At 35.1% G+C, this 24,371-nt stretch overlaps 1 protein-coding gene across 3 annotated transcripts; it reads left to right on the top strand.

The window, feature by feature from the left end:
- The first annotated feature begins 111 nt into the window (after positions 1–111).
- On the top strand, positions 112–21,113 carry rab3gap2 (RAB3 GTPase activating protein subunit 2 (non-catalytic)). 3 transcript variants are annotated; one of them, XM_087288696.1, is made up of 35 exons: positions 112–414; positions 1,464–1,537; positions 1,762–1,879; positions 1,982–2,063; positions 2,286–2,333; positions 2,782–2,857; positions 2,957–3,058; positions 3,598–3,697; positions 3,797–3,895; positions 4,479–4,627; positions 4,716–4,795; positions 4,909–4,998; positions 5,104–5,243; positions 6,575–6,770; positions 6,860–7,003; positions 7,101–7,183; positions 9,130–9,194; positions 9,280–9,370; positions 9,450–9,571; positions 9,667–9,871; positions 11,313–11,410; positions 11,498–11,603; positions 11,693–11,853; positions 12,080–12,254; positions 12,910–13,050; positions 13,186–13,292; positions 15,074–15,140; positions 15,272–15,342; positions 15,416–15,451; positions 15,541–15,615; positions 15,804–16,019; positions 18,145–18,234; positions 18,481–18,681; positions 20,036–20,200; positions 20,285–21,113. In XM_087288696.1, exons 1-35 carry the CDS (start codon positions 303–305, stop codon positions 20,435–20,437), a joined length of 4,038 nt encoding a protein of 1,345 aa, XP_087144822.1. In that variant the 5' UTR covers positions 112–302; the 3' UTR covers positions 20,438–21,113. The 3 variants fall into 3 exon arrangements, with proteins under 3 accessions (XP_087144822.1, XP_087144821.1, NP_001004528.2); XM_087288695.1 differs by having other exon boundaries at positions 15,541–15,660; NM_001004528.2 differs by lacking the exon at positions 9,130–9,194 and having other exon boundaries at positions 124–414; positions 2,981–3,058; positions 7,101–7,173; positions 18,607–18,681.
- The last annotated feature ends 3,258 nt before the right edge of the window (positions 21,114–24,371 follow it).

Below are 24,371 nucleotides of genomic sequence, written 5' to 3'. Positions count from 1 at the left end.
AAAATAAAAATTTATATTATTTTATCTAAATGAAATAAACGCTCTTGTCCTCCGGATCAGCAGAGGGCAGTAGCTGCGAGTGAATGTATCTGAAGCGGATGTGTATGTGTCATTCCAAACTCAGCACAACAACACACTGACACCTCAGCTAGGTTTTCTGACCCGTTTGGGTCGAAAAATCCCTTAACACCTTCACGAATTTTACTGACACGTTCGTAAACACACTAAAAGGCGGATTTTGATCCGGGCGGAGGGTTTATGTCGTAGAATCTGCAGGTTTTGGGTCCGGTTCCGCCCGAATCATGTCCTGCTGTCTGCTGGAGTTCGGTCGGGTCCAGGAGCTCAGACAGGTGCGAGAGTTTCTCTTCCCCAAGCACAACAGCACCGGTCCGGAGGGAGACAAAGCACAAGCAGGTATTGCTAAAGCTTTGCGTATGTAAAGTCATGTTTCATGATGGTTTTCCTGCACTGCGGTGGCTTGGTGATTTATGGATCGCAGTTCGGGCGTGTGGGGTTCGAGTTGGGTGGGTGGTAACGTTAAAGTGGAAACGAGTGTACAACACACTCACAACAAAACAACACAGTCATGAGCAGAGCTGACAGGGTGTGTGCAGTGACCTCTGTTTTGCATACATAATGTGAACTACAGTATTCTCAGAGAGGCAATAATAAAGCAAATTTAACGTATTAAATAATAGTGAAAAATGGAAGCATAAAGACGTCTGAGAAGGTTAGGCCTGCGAATGAAAATTACAATATTCTTTTGGCCAAAACGGTGTGACAATTTGTTGTCTACATTTTACTGTTGTATTATATATAGATAGATAGAGAGAGATAGAAATGTTTTAGGGATATAATATTTTTAATATTTTTATCTAAGGCACTTTAAGGTAGGATAGAATGAATTCATTATATTTAAAATAAATTTTACAACTGCAAAAAAGAAATCTCCAAGGGTTAGGTTTAACATAGGGTGATAAAATATACAGATTTAATGCACATATAATAAAGATTAACAAAACGTGTAATGTGTAAAAAAAAAGTGAATTTTCAGACTACGATGCAGAATAACTTATTCACTCCCCGTAGAGAGATGGATGGATGGATGGAGGAAGGGGTGTGTGTTTGCCCTTGGTGAATGAGTCATCCTGCAGAAAGGTCCTAAAACACATGACCGCATTAGAGACAGTGAATGAACGAACGATAAACCAAGAGAAAACACTAAAGGCAAGAGCATATTGACAAGTCTCTAAATGAGGCTTGCATTCTGTATTTTGTCAAGCAGTTTGCGCCAAAACACTTGACCATAAAGACATTAGGGAGAATTGTTAATGCATGCATGAAAGAGAAAGAAGAAGGATGAGACTGGAGAACGCCAGATCGAACTAACTGAATGTTTCATGTGAATAAATTCATCCTCGCTGACCGCATTATTTACAGCACATTGTTTTGTCTTCCTCTAGAGAACGAGTTAACGTGGGATGACTCAGACTGGGGCTCCTGGGACAATCCTGAGGGTAAAGAGGATGGGGCTCAGGTTTGTATTACAGATCTGGTATGGTCAAAAATGAACATAATGTGGAGTTATTTATTTATTGTCGAAAACGAGATATTTAAGATAAAGCAGGAATTTTTTAAAGACTGCACAAGTCCTTTTTCAGTGCAAATACTTTTGATAATGAGCACAAGAACATAAATGAGGAAATGTAAAAACAAAAGTGCATTATACGCTTTGCCATTTTTTCTGTGATTTTCTCTTAGGCTGAGGAGGAAGAACAACACCAAAGCGCCCCATGGTTGCAGGACTGTGTTGTGTCTCTCTCGCCCTGCACAGATCTGCTGGTCATAGCTCGAGAGCATAAAGCCGCTTTTCTCTCTGGTACAGACGCCTACACATAGTACTGATTCGTTGATGTGTTCTTTGTTTGGTGATTGGTTATTGATTGATATTGACAACTCATGCGAATGCATTGATTGGCAGCTAAATGGCGGACAGCCGAGAGTGGCCAGGAGGAAATGACCCTCACTGTGACCTGGAGTGGAACTCTAAGTATTGAAGAAGGGTAAGAGATTGAAGAGGATGGGGAAAATCCAGTATTGGATGGCATCTAATGGAAATGACATTAAGGGTTTAAGTCACACAAATAAAAAGCATAAGTTTCAAAACAGAAGCAAAGCACTGAGCAATATTAAGAGCCAGTGAAAGCAAGATTTCTAATCTTTTTTAATTACTATTATTCTTAATGGTTAACAATAACCCCAAATTTTGTCTTTTCTTTTTGCAGGGAGTCAATCAATAGTGTTATATGTATTCCACTGGCCAGCCAGAAGAGGTAAGTATCTGACATTCACATTTTTCATAATATATTGCAACATATTTCTATTTCATATAATATTTCTGCTCATCAATAGACCCAGAAATCAATGGCACATTTTTATTAATATTAACCAGCTAACTATAACTATATTCAATTTACATTGGAAATACTAAGAAATGTTTGTTTCGCATCAAATCAGCATATAAGAGTAATATCCAAAGGTTTGTGTTGCACTGAAGACTGAAGTAAACTGTTGACAAATCAGCTTTGACATGACAGAAATAAATTACATTATTATAATTTAATAAAATAAACAGCTGTGTTTTAGTTTTATTTACAGTACCTCTATTTCCCTGCATTTTTGATCCAATAAATGCTGCCTTGCTGATCATAAAGGAAAAAAAAATAGATTTTGATCTTTTGCATGGTAGGTAGTGGGCTCATTGTCTGTCTGTATGTTCAGGAGTTCAACCGGCCGGCCCGATTGGACCTGTATTGTGGTTGGATTCAGCTCAGGTTATGTCCGTTTCTACACAGAGGTACTTCATTCATTCAAATTAATTCAGACTTTGTAATTATTATTTTGCCACAGTAGACAACCTATTGGTATTATTTTTTTTATCTATGTGTATGTGTAGAGTGGAGTTCTTCTATTAGCACAGTTGTTGCATGAAGATCCTGTGCTGCGCCTGAAATGTCGGACTTATGAGATTCCACGTCATCCTGGAGTAACAGAACAGGTACCAATACCTCTCATGCTGACTCCTGTGTGTAGTTCTATGCAAAACATTTAATATCCAATTGTTAGCATGGTAAAACTTTATATCTCTGCCACATGCATTTTCAGTGATCTGATTCTGAACACAAGTGGTCAACCGATATGCTTTACCATTTCCACCTGGAATTGATATATATTCCCTCTTTTTTTTCTTTTTTAAATGTCATTTTATTTTTTTTATTGTAAAAATTCAAGTAAAATAAGCAAAAAAATTAGATTGGTTGAATTATTGATAAATTAATCAACAGATTAACCAGTGTAAAATAAATAAATATTCATTAGTGGCAGTCAAGAATAGACAAGGTTAAAATGATTTAGAGTCACCTAAAATTAGAGCTGTTCATCGAGTGTCGTAAGGTTGATGAAAATCAGGTGTAAACAGAGCCTTGTATTAAACTGTTAATCAAACTCGTTCTGTCTGATCTGATGCTGATCTAATTGAATGGTGAAATAGCTATATCTCTCTATCTCTCTTCCTCTCTCTCCCCCTCTCTCTATTAGCATGAGGAACTCAGTATTTTGTATCCGGCAGCGCTGGTCACCATCGATGGCTTTAGTCTCTTTCAATCTTTACGTGCCTGTCGAAACCAGGTTGCCCGAGGTAAGATAGACAGAGTGTTTTTGTATCAGGCTTATAAAAATCGTTGTTTATTTTTCCACCCTATTTATAATTTTCTGAATCTGTCACTTTTTCCTTCAGCGGCAGCAGCAGGAAGTGATGTCATCCAGCCACCTCCACTGGCCTATAAAAAGTGGGGCCTGCAAGACATGGACACAATTGCTGACCATTCCAGCATAGGTAAGAGTAACGTCTTCAATCTTTTTTTCAACACAAAACCACAGTGCAGTTAAAAAAGACTATATATACACTATCATTTAAATTTTTCGGATCAGTAAGTCGCTTAGAAAGAAGTCTCTTATGATCACCTAGGCTGCATTTATGAAAATAAAAATGCAGTGAAAAGTGTGAAACATTATCTTCTATTAAATTAAATGTAATAATTATACAGATTTATTCTTGTGATAGCTCTTTAGTGTCACACGATACTTTATAAATTGTTTAAATTAGTTGATTTGGTGCTTAGTAAATATTTTCTGATATTATCAACATTAAAATAGTTGTGCTGCTCAATATATTTGTGGGAACTAAGAAGTATTTTTGGAGAGTAAATGGGATTAAATAGTATATCTTTTAATCAAAAAAAAGTTCAAACAAACAACATTTGATAATACTAAACAAATTACAAATTTACTGTTAAGTTTGGTCAATTAATGCATCTTTATTATATAAAACTGTATATATGAATAGATATATTTCAGAAGAGATTTATTTCTTGCTGGAATTTGTTTTCAATGAACACTTAAGGCAATGTCTCTTGTAGGTATTACTACCCTGAGTGTATTTGATCAGATGAAAAATGCCTCAATCCTGGGAGGATTTCATGCTTCGGTTAAAGGAAGCCCTCCTGCTATGAGTCAGTATATTACAGTGGGAGGAGGACCCTACACTGGCTTCTTCTATGCTATAGAGGTATATAGAACACACACACATATTTTTGTTGATGTTTGTGGTTTTACAGTAGTGTTTTGCTTGATAATCCTCTCTTTTATCATCTCAGGGCAGCTCTCAGCCTCTGCTTTCCCATGTGGCTCTGGCTGTCGCCAGCAAACTCACATCAGCTCTGTTCAGCGCTGCCAGGTCTGTGTGTCTGGCTTATTTTAACTCCTGCTTCATTAGCACTGGACTGTCATGTTTAGTCTCACTTCATGTTTACTCATTCTTGGACTCCCTGTTCCTTTCTTCCTCCTCAGTGGTTGGTTAGGGTGGAAGAGTAAAAATGAAGAGGAGTCAGTGCAGAAACAGAAACCAAAGGTGGAACCAGCCACAGCCCTTCCTGTTAGGTGATTAAAAAATTATGCATTTTGTTGCTTTTTTAATCTTCTAATTATAGATATTGCATATTGAACTCATTTACAAGCACTAAATTATTGTTCTGTTTTCATCAGATTTGGTCTTCCAGATTCTCGTAGGCATGGCGAGTCTATCTGTCTCTCTCCATGTAACACTATGGCTGGAGTCACAGATGACTTTGGCAGAGTCACACTTTTAGATGTGGCACGAGGCATCGCTATCAGGATGTGGAAGGGTGTGTATTGTGGTTCAACTAATTTTGCCTCATTTGCATAAAAAAAGTATCTTGTCTGCACCAATAGCCTTGTGCAGGGCTGCTCAACCCTGTTCCTGGAGGTCTACCTTCCTGCAAAGGTCAGGTTCAACCCTGGTCAAACACACCTGTACTAATTAATTAGGACCTGAACAACACTTGGTAATTACAGGCAGGTGTGTTTGATAAGGGTTGCAACTGAAATCTGCTGGAAGGTAGATTTCCAGGAACATTGAGCACACTGGGCCTAGTGGTTAAGTGCACCGACATGTAGTACAATGATGCTCAAGGTGACCTGAGTTCGATTCCCGGCTCAAGGTCCTTTGCCGACTCTTCCCCTCTCTCTGCTCCCAATACTTTCCTGTCTGCAACCTCTACTGTTCTTTCCAAATAAAGGTGAAAAACCCCTAAAAATAATTATTAAAAAAGTATCTTATGTAGCTGCTCTTCTGAAATGTGAAATTCTGACATCTAAAAAAGTGTTTGTTTAGATTTTTAATTTAAGTACCAATTTCCACTATAAACTAATCGTGTACTACCTTCATATTACTAAGATATTGACTGTTTATTAGTACTTATAAAGTAAATATTCTGCATGTACCTTAAAATCTTATTCTGCATCCCTAATCCTTCCTAAAACCTAAACTTAACTACTACCTTAATAACTTTTAATAAGCAGCAAACTAAGATTTTGAGGCAAAAGTCATAGTTAATGCAATATTAATAGCAAAAATTGTACCTTAAAAAAAGTGTTACTAAAAATCTATTTTAAATGTGCAGTATTTATGTTCTTCTGAAAGAAATTGATAAAATAATGCATAAATAAATGAGATGAATAAATTTCTTTAAAAAGATGGGTTCCTTGAACATGCATTACGACATTGATTTTGAGGTGATCATTTTCCATAGTCATTCCACCTATTAGGAGCTATAAATAATACCTCATACAAGCACATACAAGCAGCTGAGAGAGGGCGAATTTTTACAATTACTCTCTGGTTGTTTACACACAGTGCTAGAACACCATGCAAAATAATTTAGCACAATAGGTCCAGTTTAATATTGTTAAAATAAAAAAGTACTATTATTAAAAGTGACTGGCCTAAAAATGTGAAAGAATAAAAGGGTATTTAATTTTTTATGCTACAAGCCATTTTATGCAGCACAAACATTGTACTGTAAAATATGAAATGCACAATATTATTAAGTTAATGTCTGAGGAATAACATTTAGCATCAGAAAAAAAAAAAACTAAGTATAAACATTGTGCATAGACAATGTTTTGTTTTTTAATGCCTGTATGATGTGTTTAGGTTACCGTGATGCTCAGCTCGGCTGGGTGCAGGTGTCAGAAGCTCGAGGAGAAAGAGATATAGCCACATCTCCCTCTATGCCCCGCCGGCATGCACAGTTCCTGGTGATCTATGCTCCACGCAGGGGAATTTTGGAAGTGTGGGGAACTCAACATGGACCGCGTGTAGGGGCTTTTACTGTGGGCAAACACTGCAGGTAGACACCCATGCACACAAACTAAAAAACGCACTCCTGATTGCTACCTTCTGGAATTGCATTTTCATTTTACCCTCCGGCTCTTTCAGGCTGCTGTATGGAGGTCACAGGTTAATGGGGGTAAACAGTGTAACCAGTCAGGGGTGGCAGATACACACACAGCAGGTGTGTCTGTTTGACCCGGTTAATGGAGCTCTGAGAGCCATCACCATACCATTCCACCTGGCACTCAGGTATACACACATTCATTTGCATGAACACATTCATGTTTACACACACACACTGCAGGTAAGCACAGATGTCTCTCTGTCTGTTTTGTGTGTTGGTCAGTGATAAGAAGAGCGAGCGCGCAAAAGACATGCACCTGCTGAGGAGACTCACCACCCTATTGAGGAGCAGAGAGGTGGAGCCAGGTTAGACTTGCCTCATTAATATTCATAGATATGCATCAGGACACATCTAGAGATTGTTCTGTCAAAAATGTAAATTTCAGGGATGTGATTCTTTTCCGATCTCAATGGGGCAAACCCTGTAATCGTCAACAAGCAGACGCCATGATGCTTTGGGTTATTATTGTTCATCATTGCGCAGGAGAAGGAACAGTAATTGCTTAGTTCTGCATGTCGTTCAGGGATGTAATCGAAAACCTATCTATGCTAGCGTGTATAACACAATGATATTGTATAGTTCCATAATGTGTGCGTATAAGGAAGCCGCTGAAAATATGCAAGATTATGAAATCACTTGTGCACACTTTTTCTGCTCTCACACTTACATCACAACCACGTGTGCTCTGTGCACATTATAAATAAAGCCAGAATGCACGTTTGTTATTGTCTTTTGCAAGTCATGTGTTTTATGCCTTCATTTATTTAGTGTTACAGTCAGCATCTCAAAATTAATATCTGAACGTTTCATAAGTTTACACAATATTACAAATGTGTAAAAATATATTTTATAATTTATTAATACTATTAAAAAGCAGGGACTAAGCCGAATGAACAGGAAAGTGAAAGTGATACCCTCTTTATAGCAATGTGTGGGATTTTTTTCAGGGTGGATTGTTAAAGTATATTAGGCTACTGAATTCAATTGGACATAATATTTTTACAGTTCGAATTGTTAAATGACTAGTAGTTTATTTATCATGTGGAATAAAGAGTCTACTAAATTACAGGAAAAATTATGTTCTCTGGACACAACTAACCGAGTTAGTTGCATCATCTAGCGGCAGTGTGTGGATCTGCCCTGTCATTGAGGTACGATGTAGGCTATAAAACTTTTAAATATTACCTGGGTGCCTATCAAACTGCTAAACATTTAAATTGATAAAACAAAAAATGAAACTTAATTCTCTGACCAAAATCAAACATTTATTTAAAGAATATTATTCATTATTATTATTTCTATTATTATTTGTTATTCAAAAACATTATTTATATATACATTCATTCTTTTTCTTTTCAGCTTAGTCCCTTTATTAATCAGGGGTCACCACAGCGGAATGAACCACCAATTTATCCAGCATATGTTTTACGCAGCGGATGCCCTTCCATCCGCAACCCAACACTGGGAAACACCCATACACTCTTTTGCATTCACACACATGCACTACGGCCAATTTAGCTTACCTACTTTACCTATACCGCATGTCTTTGGTCTGTGTGGGAAACCAAAGCACATGAAGGAAACCCTCTCCATATCTCGTCTTTCTTCTTTTTTTTGTCCTCGGCTGATCACATACCTGAAATTTAGTCACGCTCAGACCATCCCGAGTGTAAGTGACTTTTATTCTTTTGTTGAAGAAGATTTTAAGCTAGAACCAAAGATGTTGGAGAGTTATAAAATCAGTCAGTGGCTTCCAGAACTTTGAGAGTTGTTAAAAACATAAAGGCAAAACAAAATTAACATGCGTAGCTTCTGAGGATACATTAAAGTCTTATGAAGCAAAATCATTAGTCTGTGCAAGAAATTAAGAATTATTTACAACAATATTACTTTTACTCCACAGCCTCAGCAGATGTGGGTTTAAAAAAAATCACCAAGAATTACAGTTGCAGCAACAAAAAAAAAACTAAAGTAATGTTTTATTGAAGGATAGAGTCAGCTATACCTTGGATGGCCTGAGGGTGAATACATGAACAGCAAATTTTCACTATTAAATGAACTGTTGTTTTTGACCATAATTTTTTCCCCATTTTCTCTTTGGGCTTTAAGATTATTTTAAATCAGAATTTTTTCTCAGTAAGCTAAAATTACTATATTCTGTAATTTAATACAGACCCTTAACTTTCAAAGAAAAATTATTTGTTTTTAAGGAACCTCTATTTTACATTTACGTCTTACTTTTGTTTGACAGCTCTGCTTGAGAGTGAAGCACAAAGTGTGTTATTGGACATTAAACACCCAGCTATTAAAAAACAGGCAAGTCAATCACTCACACATGCTAACAAAGACACTTTAGAAATGTTTAAAATCTATTCTAATGAAATGTCTGATTGACTGAAAGGCTCTGGAGTCGCTGCTGTCCAATAAGAATGCACCAGTGTCCTGTTTGACCAGTGTTACTCGTGCATTATTGGCTAGCCTGAAAGAACAAGGTAACACTTTTTTTTTCATTTGTCATAAATAAGCAGTTACCTCAAATATGACCCATTTTTTGTTGTGTGTTTGTGTTAGATCCTGAAGCAGTGGATGAATCATTGCTGCAGTTTTGTTCGTCTCAGCTTAAGCTTCTCCAGCTCTATACAGACGTTCAGTTATTGCACACACCAGACACATCACCCACTGAGCCAGAACATGTGAGTAATGTGTGCACACAGAGGCTATCCAATCAAATTGAAGTAATGTATCATCTTCACACTGCGATTTGAACTAAATGCTTCTTTCTGTGCAGCCGTCATTTTCTGGCATTGAAGAGGATCTTGCTCGTGTTGGCCCAGTTTTGCAGCGCTACACAGAGATGAACTCTCGGCCCAGTGTCTCATTTGCTCAAGACTCTAGTGGACCGCTGCCAGTCCGCACATTTCTGTCTCTGTTAGAGTGGGTGAACGGAGAGCTCAGAGTGATTAAACAACCTGACACTGACTGGACCCAACTAGGTAAAATAGCTCACTAATGTGTGTTTATTTTTAGAAATTTTTATTGTTGTTTTTGATAAATGATTAAGTCCCAAAGAAGTCAAAACTAACCATATGATTTAGTTAGCTTTGCCAGTAGTGAAGAATTCATCCGTGCAGGTCATTGAAAAAAAATTGTTTGCCCTTCTGAACTTTAATTGAAATCTAAAAATGTATGTTTTCAGTTAAATTGTCAGATTAGGAGATTTTGAGTTGATGGGTGTAGCTATTTTCCAAGATTTCAGTATTACTGAAATGATACAGTTATTAATTAAATGTTTTAACTGTAATCATTTAAAACACGCTTTGCCCAATTTCCTATAAATTTAAATTTTTATACTGTCCATTACAATTTTATGATCACATTCATGAAGTGAATATTATCACTTCATGAATGATTAAATAAGTGAGTTATTTTCTTACTATTTTAATTAAAAATGCATGCACAGTATGAAATTTGATTTTAGTGATTTATAGATCTAAATGAGTATTTAAAAAAGTAAAATGTATATCAAATAAATCTTTTTATACAGAATAATGCCCCAGTCTGTGTTCTAACATTTTAAATTTGTAGGGAAAAAAGTCTTAGGTACAAAGTTTTTACCTCTATTAGCTTGCCAGTCCATTTGAAAACGTAAAATCTAGGAATTTGTTTTTTAATACATGTAGACAAATAGGAAATATGTTTTTTTAATATTGGTCATTTAGTTCTATTGCAGGGGTGCCTAGACTTTTTCAGACAAAATCCAAACTTGATCGAGGGTGGTGGGCTGAAGCTAAATATACCAAACTGTATTACATTAAAGTTGCCATGGTAACTTCCTAACCTAATGAAATAAAAAAAATATATATAAAATTATATATATATATATATATATATATATATATATATATATATATATATATATATATATATATATATATATATATATATATACAAAAATACTTTAATCGTATAAGTAATTTTATATAAATGGATGGATGGATAGATGTAATTACATTTTATAATGTACTTATGATAAAACCATAAACAATGTCGTTTATAACTCAATGAATATATAAATGTAGCTCAGTGTTAAAACCTTCTAGCTTAAAAATGAAACAACTTATTCAATTAAACTGATTCAGCAATTAAACAAACAAAGAAAAGGTTAAATAAAAATTGGAAATGACAATCTCTGTTTGAGGGATTCATTCGCCCCAACCTTCCCTATCATTTGCCCATTACTTCTCTGATTGATTGGTGGGCCAAATCAGAGGTTACCATGGGCCAACTTTGGCCCTGCGAGCCCAAGTTGGGGCATTTCTGTTCTAAAGTACAGACAATTATCTGTATCATAATATTACAGTTGACTCATCTCTGTATTACTGTGTATGTGGTTAACTGTGAAGTTATTTTTTTTCTTTTTTTGTATGCATCCAGGTAGTTTTCTGTTCTGGGGTTGTCTGTCTGGTCAGAGTCCTTTACAGAGAGTGTGTGCAACTCTGCAGGAAAGCGGCATCAGCCCTCAGCAGCTACTGGTTAGAAATAATCAAATAAAGTTTATGGAAATCTCGATTAAGCTTTTTTTGTCATAAATATTTTGATGTTTCTCCTCTGTCTGGCAGTCCTTGCTCTTGACAGTGTGGCTGAACAAAGAGAAGGATGTATTGAAGTGTCCAGATGCCGTCTCACACCTGAAAACACTGCTGTCCACTCTCAGCTCAATAAAAGGTCTTTAATGGCATCCTTATGTCAGACTAACCTTGCACCCTGTATATTTTCTTCAAGATAAGAACATCCTATTTGTATGTTTGTATCAGGAGCAGTGGATGAATCCTGGGATGGTCAGTGTGTCTCCCCCTGGTGGCAGCAAGTGCGCACAGCATGTGTTCAATCTGAGAGCTCAGCCGCTGCACTGCTGGCCGCTCTAGTTGCTCATCATGTAGCCAAGAATGCCATCACCAAACTGGCGGAGAGCAAGGTGTGTACCTCTGTAGAGCTGCTGTGTCTGTAAAATTTGTGCTGTGCTTGTGTGAAGCTCTCTTTTAGATTATATGTTTTTTCTTTACACAGTTTTTAAAACATATTTGGTACTCCAGACATGTCAGTTTTATCTAGGCAATACTGCATAATCTGACACAGCAACCAACAATGAAAAATGTGCTATCTGAATGGGGTCTAACTCCTCTTTCTCTTTCTGTGTGTAGTTTCAGGAGGGTTGGGAGTGTGTTTCTCTGGAGCTGGAGCAGTGGGTGGTGTGTATAAAGCAGCTGGAGGATGTTCTCGCTTTGCAGACACTGCTCTGCTTGCCGTCTCCTCAAGGCTCTACAGGGAGCGCTGTTACACGCTGCTCGGTCAAAACACTCTTAGAGAGTGGCAGAGGTACACACACACTACATGAGGGGGTAGTGTGGAGTCCCTAATAATCTGCTTTTAGATACTGTTTACTTAAAGTTAAGATTTCACTTTTTTTCCAGCAATATGCTATTTATAATAAGTGCAGTTAGGTATAGATTATTTTACAGTGATTAAAATTGCAATAAGTGCTTTTGGATGCTATTAATGAAATAGTGTATAAAAATGTCATAATGAGTGTGATTGAGAATTTAAATAGATCGAATGGATTTGAATATCAAAATGAGTCAATTGAATATAAACTGGATTTTGCCCTATTGAGAAAAAAAACCCTTCCTTTACACATACCCCTAACCATAAACACTTTATTAATAAATACCCATGAGGCATTTTTTTATTTATTTATCTATTTTTAATGGTTTCAATTGGAACTCCATTTTTTTCACAGCAATAAAATATATATAAAGAAAATGTATTTATAAATTGTAACATTTCACAATGTCACTGTTTTTAGGCATCAAAAATATTTGAACTATCATTTTGTGTTTTAACTGATATTTAAAATGTTTCAGGAAATAAAATAAAATGATCTACATCAAACCAGTGAACAGTAAAGTTGTAAGGTTCATATAAGAGTAAATTAATAGATATTTTTTTATATTTTTGTTTATTTGACTTTTAGGTGGTGTAGCAGACTGTGTTTCAAAGCTGATCTTCAGACAAGGTGTTTCTCCTGATGTCCTGAGGGAGATCCTACAGCAGAGGAGAGAGAATGAGCCCACGCAACAGCCTTTACTGCTACGTGGAGAGGGCAAAATAGAGGGTAACTTCAATATGTGACTCAGACCATTAAAAAAATTCCATAGTAGTTTCCATTTATAAAAGTTTATTTATACCATGTGTGGGTGTTTTGTGTATGTCTGAATCTCAGCATCTGTTTGTATGCATGTCGTTTCAGAGCTGCTGGAGTGTGTGTGTCAGCGCTTTCCAAACTCTCTATCTACTGATGTGCTGTTTGCTCACTGTAGCTGGGAAAATGTGGTGCAGTGGAACAAAGACCCAGAGGTAAAAACTTATAGGCAGGGCCAGACAATATAACAGACATTAGCATGTTTAAATGAAAGATTTGGAGGGTTTTTTACCTACAGAACAAGTGTGATTCTAGTAACAGCATCTTCTATTTTAGTTCTGTTCCAAGTGCACAAGGTGTTCAACATGTTGTAATTTGTATGAACATTATGTAAAATGAATGTTAAATATCTTTGCAGAAAATAAATGAAATTTGAATTATTATACAAATCAGTGTAAACTTAACCTAATCAAACTTAATCAGTGTTGTGCTAGTTACTGAAAAATTGTACTAGTTACAGTTACTTTATTCAAAAAGTAACTCAACTACTTTATCGGTTACTTACACCGAAAAGTAATGCATTACCGTTAAAAGTAACTTTTAAGTTACTTTTCCAAAGAACATTCGTAATGCTCCCATTAATGCCCTTATAACTAGGGCCAGATGGAATATACAGATAATTTTTGCAATTTCTGTGCAGAATTTTTTTAAAAATCTGTGAATTTATGCAGATTGATTTTGGGAGTATCATAAATAAAACCTTAATATATTAAATAAAAAGTAATACCTTTTTAACTTATATTTAATGTTTACAATGCAAATCCAATTAGATCCACTTTATTTGGTAAACAAAGCAAGTCTCTCATAAAATATATCTACTAAAAGACTGAAAATATTACTTTACAAACTTTATTGTAAATACATCAAGCAAACATTTTAATATTAAAATTATTATAGCACATTATTATTGGTAAAAGCTGAATAAATAAAAATATACACACGTTTACACAAGTAAATAAACAGAACCAATGATGGGCTAAAATTCTGCGGAATTCCTCACACGCAGATTCCGTGTGGGCCTACTTATAACATCTCTTCAGTGCTGCATGGAAAATACACCGTTGATCAACTTCACAGTTGTAATTAATTTGCATTCTCACAACTAAAACACAAAACAAATTTAAATAAATGAGTGATTAAAAATGACTTTTTATTTAAGTCAGATTTAAGTTTAAAGTGATAAACCAGCTAAATAATATATTCAAAGACAAAAAAAAGAAAAAACTAAAGTTGCTTCAGCAAAAGTTGTATTTCACCCTTAATCATGTTCCTTCACAGCTTGAGTATAAAAATAGCGACAATATACAACAAACACAAAAAAATAAATACATGAAAGTTATATGAACTATCTATTTTGAATCAATGTGGTGAAACTCAGCACCAAAAAAAACTGCTATTATAGACAACCATAATCTATGCATTTTTTAACAAAAATTTGATCTATTTCGAACGTACACTTGATCTCTTTCGCCTGCACACTTGGTGTACCTTACGTACATTTGGTCTCTCTGCTTTCGCTTGACTTTTTCCAGTCTGGCGCCTCATACACAACGTATTTACTGTGGTTGGTTGGCATCCTCCTATCCCACATTGCATCGCTGATGTATACACGGCTAGACTGTAGGCTAGACTGCAGCCAAAATTCATTAATTTACCAAGAAATGGACAAACACATCATATTGTGACATTAATGGAGTTACTATATCTAAAAAGTAATGCGTTACAGTATTAGTTACTGTCAAAAGTAATGTCATTACAGTAATGCATAATTGCCCAACACTGGTCTTAATCATATTCTTTTTGTTAAAAAATGTTTTTGGATGTTAACTCAAAAAGTCAAGAAAATACAACAGCAGTTTTTATCCTGTAAATAATAACATAACTGTAATACTGGATAAATGTCAGCCAATCACAGAGAACTCTTCTCTCTGTTCAGGTGGGACAGTACTTAGAATGGTCAGTGGAGTTTTTGAAGATGATCTCCAATCCTCACATTCAGTTGGGTAAGAGACTGAAAAAAGTTCACAAGTCAATCACGTTTTTTTTTGGACCGGAAGTTGCCACAACACATATAATCACAACTAAAGTATTTTTTGTGAAAACTCTCTCTCTCCTTTTCCTCCTATTCTTCCAGGTGTTTCAGCTATGATGTGGCAGACCTTCATTGTCAAGCGGTTTTCAGCTGCTGCCTTCCTAATTGAAAAGGTGTGTTTATGTCAGTTCATTTTCTTTGTTCAGCTTCTATGAAATAATTGACTGTGTGTGTGTGTTGATCAAGGTGGGAAAGGCACCTAAAGACCGGCTGTGCAGACGGGTAAGAAAAGACACAAAGCACGATTTCAGTTCAGGTCTGTGTCATTGGAATTAACATCTGTGCCTGATGTGTGTGTGCATATGTTTTAGGATGTAGGAATGGGGGACGCGGCTGTGAGGAGTTTCCTGGGCTCCTGTGTGCAGTTGCTGCAGGCTCTGATGGAGGTCTCATCTTCCTCTTTTCTTCCTTCCTATCCTTTTTTCTCCAGAGTAAGGACAGATCAAATGATGGATGCATGGAGCAGAAGCATGGCTAAAGTTATTGTAGCACTTTCAATGACGCTGATCAGTGAATGGGTTGATGTAAAAGAGTTAGATCTATTTTAATCTGCTCCTCTCTTTTTCTCTCTCAGGCGGATTCAGCAGTGGAGGAAGTGCCTCCTCCAGATGTGTGTGTGGAGGAAGCGTGGAGCGCTGCAGACGGCCCGGTGTCCATAGTAGAGTTAGCTCTGGATCAGAGATCTGTTCACTATCCTCTCGTTCAGCATCACTGTGTGTTGGCGACTCTCCTGCATGCCGCCATGACCTTCAGTCTGCGACTGAAGCCGCTCAGTCTGTTCGACAGCAAGGTAGATTTACTACACAGATTTTATACATTCTTACATGCACGCCATGCTGAAAGTTATTAGGACTACATCTGTTCCATTCCATCCTGACTTCCATAATAGGAAAACAAATATTATAGCAGTTAATGGTTACAGGTTTCCAGCTGCCTTCAAAATATCATGATTAAAGGTCTCATGAAATTAAAATCAGTCTGTTGGTTTTAAGGATATCTATAAGCTAGTGTGCTCCAAAACGGTGACATAATTCGTGTTTGGAAAATATAAAACTGATATAAACATCCGAAGCTTGCAGTTTGTCACCTCTGCCTAAATTGATCAGCATTTTTTTGTCGCCTCATATAAATCTTGACCAATCAAATGCTCTCTTGTATCTGACATGCCCCGCCCTACCCTATTTAAGATGCTTTCAATTTGATTTTCTTTTGATGCGCTTGAGCCCCACCACTATCACTGGCAGAGCTGTGGTAAAAGCAAAACACTATTGGCTGTTTTTTTAAGGGGAGGGGCTACTATATGTCCTGCCTTATCTTCGTTTCTCAGGTGAGATTACATCAAAAATCGAATAACAAAAATGCACGTTTTAAAACACTTCACGGAACCTTCAATATGATATGAGTAAAATGAACTGTTATGTTAACGTGAACATTATTTTACATATATAAAAAATATTTCATATTATATCAAAGAAACTACAGTACTATTGTTTTGTACACAATAAACAAATATAGATGTAGATGCATAACTGACATTTCCATGGGCTTTACTGCTTTTTTTGCAATCACCATCTTACTGTTACTGTGCGTTCACACCAAAGACAACAATGCTGTCTGCCTTCACAGCTCCGCTGGCAAGAGCGTCAAAATTCGCTAATTTGATCTTGTATTTAAAGTGGCCGTTGCAGCATATCAGCAAATCAGTTTAATTCACGCATAAAACATGCTTTGTAGAATAAAAATGTTCCTCACTTTTTTATTAAATTTATATTACAATGGGAGATCAATTTGTTGTGTGTGGTGTGGCCTTGCTCCACTTATCTAATATGTGTCCACATGTCTGAAATACTCTGAAGCAGCAATATTGTTTTGTACTGTACATGAGATTCCAGCTTTTTTAAAGAAAATATCTTTATATATATATATATATATATATATATATATATATATATATATATATATATATATATATATATATATATATATATATATATAACATTGATGGACATCAGTAACTCGGCAGTATCTATTTTTAATGTATGTCCCTGTAAGAAAACACTGTAAATAATGAGAATTCATCAAACCCTTGGGAACAACTGTGGTCGCAACCAAAGTTCACAGGACTGTGTTCTCTGGACTCCTCTCAAGCAGTGGACTTCTACATTCCTATTGCTTGCCAGTTCATAGCTCATTATCATAAAGTTGACTTGATTTCAACTTGCCCCGACGCCCACACCCGCGAAGACGTGCCGCGCTGCTTCTCGCTGCCGGCTTCCATTTAAAAAGGAATAAATTCTGGCTACTTTGACGATCTCGCTGGTGTGAACGCACAGTTAGTATCTGTTTTCCAGAAACTTCTATTGTAACACTAATGTATACTCAAAACAAAACTGTTTTTTTCACATAGTTTATGAACATTATCTTACATATAGAGTATAAAACAACATTATTGTATTATATTATATTACTGTAAATTGTATTATATTATTGTATATTATATGATATTTTATATGATATTACTGTAAATTATATATTATATTACTGTATATTATGTTATATTACTGTATTATATTACTGTATCTTATATTTTATATTATATTACTGTATATTATTACATTGTATATTATTATATTATATTATTGTATATTATATTATATAATATTAACAAATATGTGATATATTGTACGAAAGAATCGAAATTTCTATTATAGACATATTTTGAATTAAATATTAAAAGATCTCTGTTTATGATGTGCTAAACAATGTCTCCTATGCTTACCAAAATAGCCATGTAAATAAAAAATAAAGATAGATTTTATGAATATTTGTGATTATTTTGATTATAACATCACTACAAGAAAAGGAGAATTTCCTCAGTTTTGAAAATGATGGGGTGCTTTTACTGTTGCTTACAGGGTAAGAATGCATTCTTCAGAGATTTGGCTTCCATTCAGTTGCTGCCCAGTGGAGATATGGACCCCAACCTGGTGGCCGTGAGACAAGAGGTGAGTCACTGTGACTATTACAAGTGTTCTTGGTAGCACTTTGCAGTACGTTTTTTTTTTTTTTTGTGTAACTAAAGCTAACAAATGGAATCCTTTTTCTGAAATGTTAGCATTTCATTTTCTCACATGCGTCTTGTACAGAGCTTGAAATGGTAATGGTTTGCATGTTGACAAAAATAACTGATCAGATGTTAGATGTAGTCCAGCTCAAGAATGAAGGTTTATATATTGTGTGTTTGTGTGTAGTTTCTGATGAACGTGTTAACAGGCTGGGTGAAGGTTCTAGGTGAAGCTGAGGAGAACGGTGTGAGAAGCAGCGGTTCTGAAGACACATGGCCACATGTGTGTATGGAGCTCTCATCACTACTGCAGGTCAATACTGACATCCTGCGCAGACACCTCGTCTGTGAGCTCTACAACCAGGGTCTAGACCTGCGGGCAGAGGAGGTAGTGCACAGACATTTCATCAGTAAATGATTGTAATGAAAAAATAATAGTAATGACGATTTAATGATCTTTGCTTTGCTATCTTTGGTTTAATTTATGTATTTTTTCCTTTTTTATCTGTTTGTTTTACTCTTTACGCAATTTGTAACAATTTGTTTATCTTTATTTTATTCAGCATTTTTTGTTTCTTTAATTTCTCTCTTTTATGTAATTTCTTTTGCATGTTTTGCTCTATGCCATTTCATTTTTCTCTTTTTTTAGCATGTTTTTCTTTCTGGGTGTTTTGCTTTTCATTTAATTCTTTAATTTATCGTTATTTTTTGTTTTGATTTTAGGATTTTTTTTCTTTATTTTATCTCTCTTTTACTCTTTTAATTTTTCTTTATATTTGTTTTTTCTATACATTTTTTCATTGCTTTCATTTCTTACTCTTGTTAAATCCTACATTCATCAGACCCCCTAGTTTTTCATGTTTTTTTTGTAATATAAATTTTTCTATTTGTTTATTTTTTATTTGCAATACAAATTTGCAAAATCTGACTTTGTGGTCTAAATTCCCAGGAATTTGCGCAGTTTTGCGATTAAAAAAAAAAATTTAAAAAAAAAAAAAAAAAAAAAAAAATATATATATATATATATATATATATATATAAACAAAAAGAAGGTTGTATAACTCTTATTTTTATCCACGATCTTACTTACTCTGATTTTACCCCCTGGAACATCTGACATCATGTACCTCACTCAGGACATGCGTTAGGGCTTTCCCTACCGTAATACACCTAAAACACAGATTGCTGTAAAACTCGTCAATGGCAGGGAAGCGTTTTCTCTTCTCAACTGCTGGAAAAGAGTTTAACGAAATCATTTATTGATTTTACGCACATCATTATGCCAGCCATACATGTAAAGCACAAATATCTTCAATTCGGTCACGTCCAGCGGTCGTCATCCTTGAACCATTTTCCATTATTGTATTCGTGAAAAACTTGGGGGTCTGATTTATTCTTAAAGGAGTCATCTCTTATTGTAGAGTTATTTTAAATAAAGAACTTTATATCATTTTTCTTTCTTTTTGTATGTTTTGCTATTTGTGTTTTTTAAAATTCTTTCATTTTTCTTTATTTTTGTCATTTTTCTTCCTATTTTTAGGGTTTTTTTTTTCATTTCTTTTATGTGATAGAGTTTCTCTTCCTGGTATTTTGTCTTGCTTTTTATGCAGTTTTAAATTTTTTTAATGTCTAAAATGTCTCAAATTTAATTTCTTATTAAAATGTTTTCTACATTTTGTGATGGTATTTTAGTTGTTTCTGTTGCTGATTTAGTATTTATATTATTTGTGGTGATGTCTCAGGTGATGATGGAGGTGCAGGACAAGGATGTTCTGGGCTCTCAGCTGCTGGTGTTGACGGGTCAGAGACTCTCTTTCTCTCTGCTTCACTCCCAGTCACAAACCAAACCCAACATGGAGCTGCTGGCTCGTCTGCCACCCACCCTCTGCACGTGGCTGAAGGCTATGGTGAGAACACGCACACACTGCACACTTCTCAACAGATCACATCATTTGCCACTTACCAGCTTCATGGTTTGTGTGTGTTTTTAGGACCCCAGTGAGCTTCGCTGTCCTTCAGTACCTCTTTCCCAGAGCAGTCGACTGATCAGCAAGGTCATCGAGATGCTCCCCGAAAACCATGCTCAGTACAGCCTTGCCCTCCATCTGCTGGAGGCTGTGGACTCTTTACACCAAGAGCCCTGATTTTTGAAAGAATGAAAATTATGTTTTTAATTATTATTGTTATTGTGGACTCGAAAACTTTCCTAGACCTGGAAAACAATGCGGTCAGCAGCATACATAAATGCATCATCATCGGTAATCTGCTTAACACAGCAAGTTTTAATTTCCCCTCCTACTTGTCACTAACATCAAGAACACTAGCACCTCTTGAGGATGTGCTTTCCCACAATGCCTGTGCACAATGAATGCGTCACAAATAAAGGGCCCGAGTCTCTAGTGTCTAGAGTGTTATTAGGATAAAAACAATGTTCTTGATGTACAATAGTTCTGTAATCACAAAAAAGGCTGTTCTTTACAAGGAGGCCTTAAAATAATATTGTGCTGTAATCAGTGTATTCAGAACATATTAACCTAAGAAGGGGTATATTTTATATTTCAAATTCTAGATGTTGTTCTTCATTTATTCAGTCCATGATGCATACAGTTATATCTCATTTAGCTGTTTAGTAGTAAATGACTACTACAATGTCATCTGTTATTGTGTTTGTTTTAAATGGACAACTTTTGGCTGCAAAGTGAGATGAAAGACTTCTATTCGGTAGTGCTCACAATTAATGCAGTCCTGTACCAGCCGTGCCTGGCTGTTCATGTAATATGGCGTAACAGTGATACCAAAAATAAAGGCCATTTCAGAGAACTGTGGAGGCTTTAACAATTCCTATAGTTTACATGACAGCATCACTGATTTAGAGTAAAACACCTCAGAGAATTGTTGTTTATATTTGTTCAAATTTGAACTTTGTCGCAATTATATATTGTCATGGTATTAAGTCTTGATTATCATCTGATTTTTTTTACTCGTATTTTATCGCGATTATATCGTTTAGGCTAACAATTCCTATAGTTTACATGACAGCATCACTGATTTAGAGTAAAACACCTCAGAGAATTGTTGTTCATATTTGTTCAAATTTGAACTTTGTCCCAATTATATATTGTCATGGTATTAAATCTTAATTATCATCTGATTTTTTTACTCGTATTTTATCGCGATTATATCGTTTAGGCTAATCGCGGTATTTGATCGCAATTATATCATGCGCTTGATATTGTTTAGATGATCACGGTATTATATCGTGATTATATCGTTTGGGTGATTATATCGTTTGGGTGATTGCGGTATTTTATCGTGGTTATATCGTATCATTATTGACAATATTTTTTTGTAATTTGCATTGTTACTGTGTCTTGATTATTTCACGAAAACAATTGTACTTTTTTATTAGGATTATATTATTTAATTACATTATCACGATTATATCATCCTGTTTCTCACTGTATAATATCATGATTGTTTCAAAAGACGTTTGTTGATTGTTATATTTTGGAACACACTGGTCCAAATGAACTTTAGCAAAACACGAATTCTACATGGATATTTAAAATTACAGTTCAGTGCCTCGTTACTCACGCTAGTTTATTGAAAATAAACAAACAACCAAACCTTCCACCGAGATATCGTGATTTTATCGTTTGCTTGATTGCGATATTCTATCGCGATTATATCGTTAAAGCTAATCGCGGTATTTGATCGCGATTTTTATTGTGTTCTTGATCGCGATATTTAATCGTGATTGTATCGTTTGGGTGATCACGGTATTATATCGTGATTATATTGTATCATTATTGACAATATTTTTTCGGAATTTGCATTGTTACTGTCTTGATTATTTCACAAAAACAATTGTACTTTTTTATTGGGATTATATTAATTACATTATCACGATTATATCATCCTGTTTCTCACTGTATAATATCATGATTGTTTCAAAAGACGTTTGTTGATTGTTATATTTTGGAACACACTGGTCCAAATGAACTTTAGCAAAACACAAATTCTACATAGATATTTAAAATTACAGTTCAGTGCCTCGTTACTCACGCTAGTTTATTGAAAATAAACAAACAACCAAACCTTCCACAGAGATATCACGATTTTATCGTTTGCTTGATTGCGATATTTAATCGCGATTGTATCGTAAATTAGATCGCGATATTCTATCGCGATTATATCGTTAAGACTAATCGAGGTATTTGATCGCGATTTTATCGTGTATATGATCGCGATATTAGTATCGCGATTGTATCGTAAATTAGATCGCGATATTCTATCACGATTATATCGTTAAACTAACCGCGTTAGTTTTCTTGATCGTGTTCTTGATCGCGATATTTAATCGTGATTGTATCGTTTGGGTGATCGCGGTATTATATCGTGATTATATCGTATCATTATTGACAATATTTTTTCGGAATTTGCATTGTTACTGTCTTGATTATTTCACAAAAACAATTGTACTTTTTTATTGGGATTATATTATTTAATTACATTATCACGATTATATCATCCTGTTTCTCACTGTATAATATGATTGTTTCAAAAGACGTTTGTTTATTGTTACATTTTGGAACACACTGGTCCAAATGAACTGTAGCAAAACACGAATTCTACATGGATATTTAAAATTACAGTTCAGTGCCTCGTTACTCACGCTAGTTTATTGAAAATAAACAACCAAACCTTCCACAGAGATATCGCGATTTTATCGTTTGCTTGATTGCGATATTTAATCGCGATTGTATCGTAAATTAGATTATATCGTTAAGACTAATCGAGCTATTTGATCGCGATTGTATCGTGTGAATGATCGCGATATTTTTTATCGCGATTGTATCGTAAATTAGATCGCGGTATTCTATCGCGATTATATCGTTATATATATATATATATATAGATTAGTTATATATATAACTAATCGCGGTATTTGATCGCGATATTTAATCGTGATTGTATCGTTTGGGTGATCGCGGTATTATATCGTGATTATATCGTATCATTATTGACAATATTTTTTCGGAATTTGCATTGTTACTGTCTTGATTATTTCACAAAAACAATTGTAATTTTTTATTGGGATTATATTGTTTAATTACATTATCACGATTATATCATCCTGTTTCTCACTGTATATCATGATTGTTTCAAAAGACGTTTGTTGAGTGTAACAAACATGTAACCAAACCTTCCACCGAGATATTGCGATTATATCGTTTGGCTAATTTCGATATTTAATCACGATTGTATCGTATGTCTGATCGCGATATTTGATCGTGATTTTATCATGTGTTAGATGAAAATTACAGTTCAGTGCCTTGTTACTCACGCTAGTTTATCAGGTTACCTATGATATATAATCATGATTATATCGCAACAATACTCACAGTATTTTATCGCGATTATATCGTTAATTTGATCGTGATACTTAATCACGGTTATATCGCATGTTTGATCGCTGTATAATCGCAATATTTGATCATGATTATATCGTATTGTTACTGACTATATTTAATCGTGATTATATCGTAGCAATTTATTGTGATACTAAATACAAATGAACTGCAGCTGAACATGGATTTTAGATGGATTAATATTTTAACATATTTAATATTCAACTGGTCCAAATGAACAGAAACATCCTGTTTTATGTATGACATTTATTGTTTAAACAATAAAACTGATGTGATACAGCATAATTTACAGGAAAACTGAAAAATAAATTGTAAATTCTCACTGAGTTTCACCAGCAGAATGATTTTTTGAAGACACATTCTAAGATAAACCTTTGCATTCAATCAGCCTGACTCAAGTAAAGAATGCCTTTACAAATCACTTCTGCTTTAGTTTCACAAATGTGTCACACTATAAAAAAATAACCATTCATAAAGAAAATAAACAAACAAGTAACCAAACCTTCCACCCACCTCCAACACAAGCACATATGAACATACAAACACAAAAGCCCTTTACAGTTCACCTCAACTTTGGAAAGTTAACAGATCCCAGGTCAGTGCTCATGTTGCAAGCATGATCTGAAATGGGGTTTTGTGGATGCTT

The sequence above is a fragment of the Danio rerio genome, chromosome 17 (genome assembly GCF_052040795.2).
Source record: "Danio rerio strain M-AB ecotype USA chromosome 17, GRCz13ab, whole genome shotgun sequence".
NCBI classification, from domain to species: domain Eukaryota; kingdom Metazoa; phylum Chordata; class Actinopteri; order Cypriniformes; family Danionidae; genus Danio; species Danio rerio.
This window is presented reverse-complemented; position numbering and strand designations above follow the sequence as displayed.

Excerpts from the sequence above, each read along its gene's own strand:
- rab3gap2 (XM_087288695.1), top strand. The coding sequence starts at position 303 with ATGTCCTGCTGTCTGCTGGAGTTCGGTCGGGTCCAGGAGCTCAGACAG. Across the intron at positions 4,999-5,103 it reads GCCACAGCCCTTCCTGTTAG|ATTTGGTCTTCCAGATTCTC; the intron begins GTGATTAAAAAA and ends TGTTTTCATCAG. Across the intron at positions 5,244-6,574 it reads CGCTATCAGGATGTGGAAGG|GTTACCGTGATGCTCAGCTC; the intron begins GTGTGTATTGTG and ends TGATGTGTTTAG.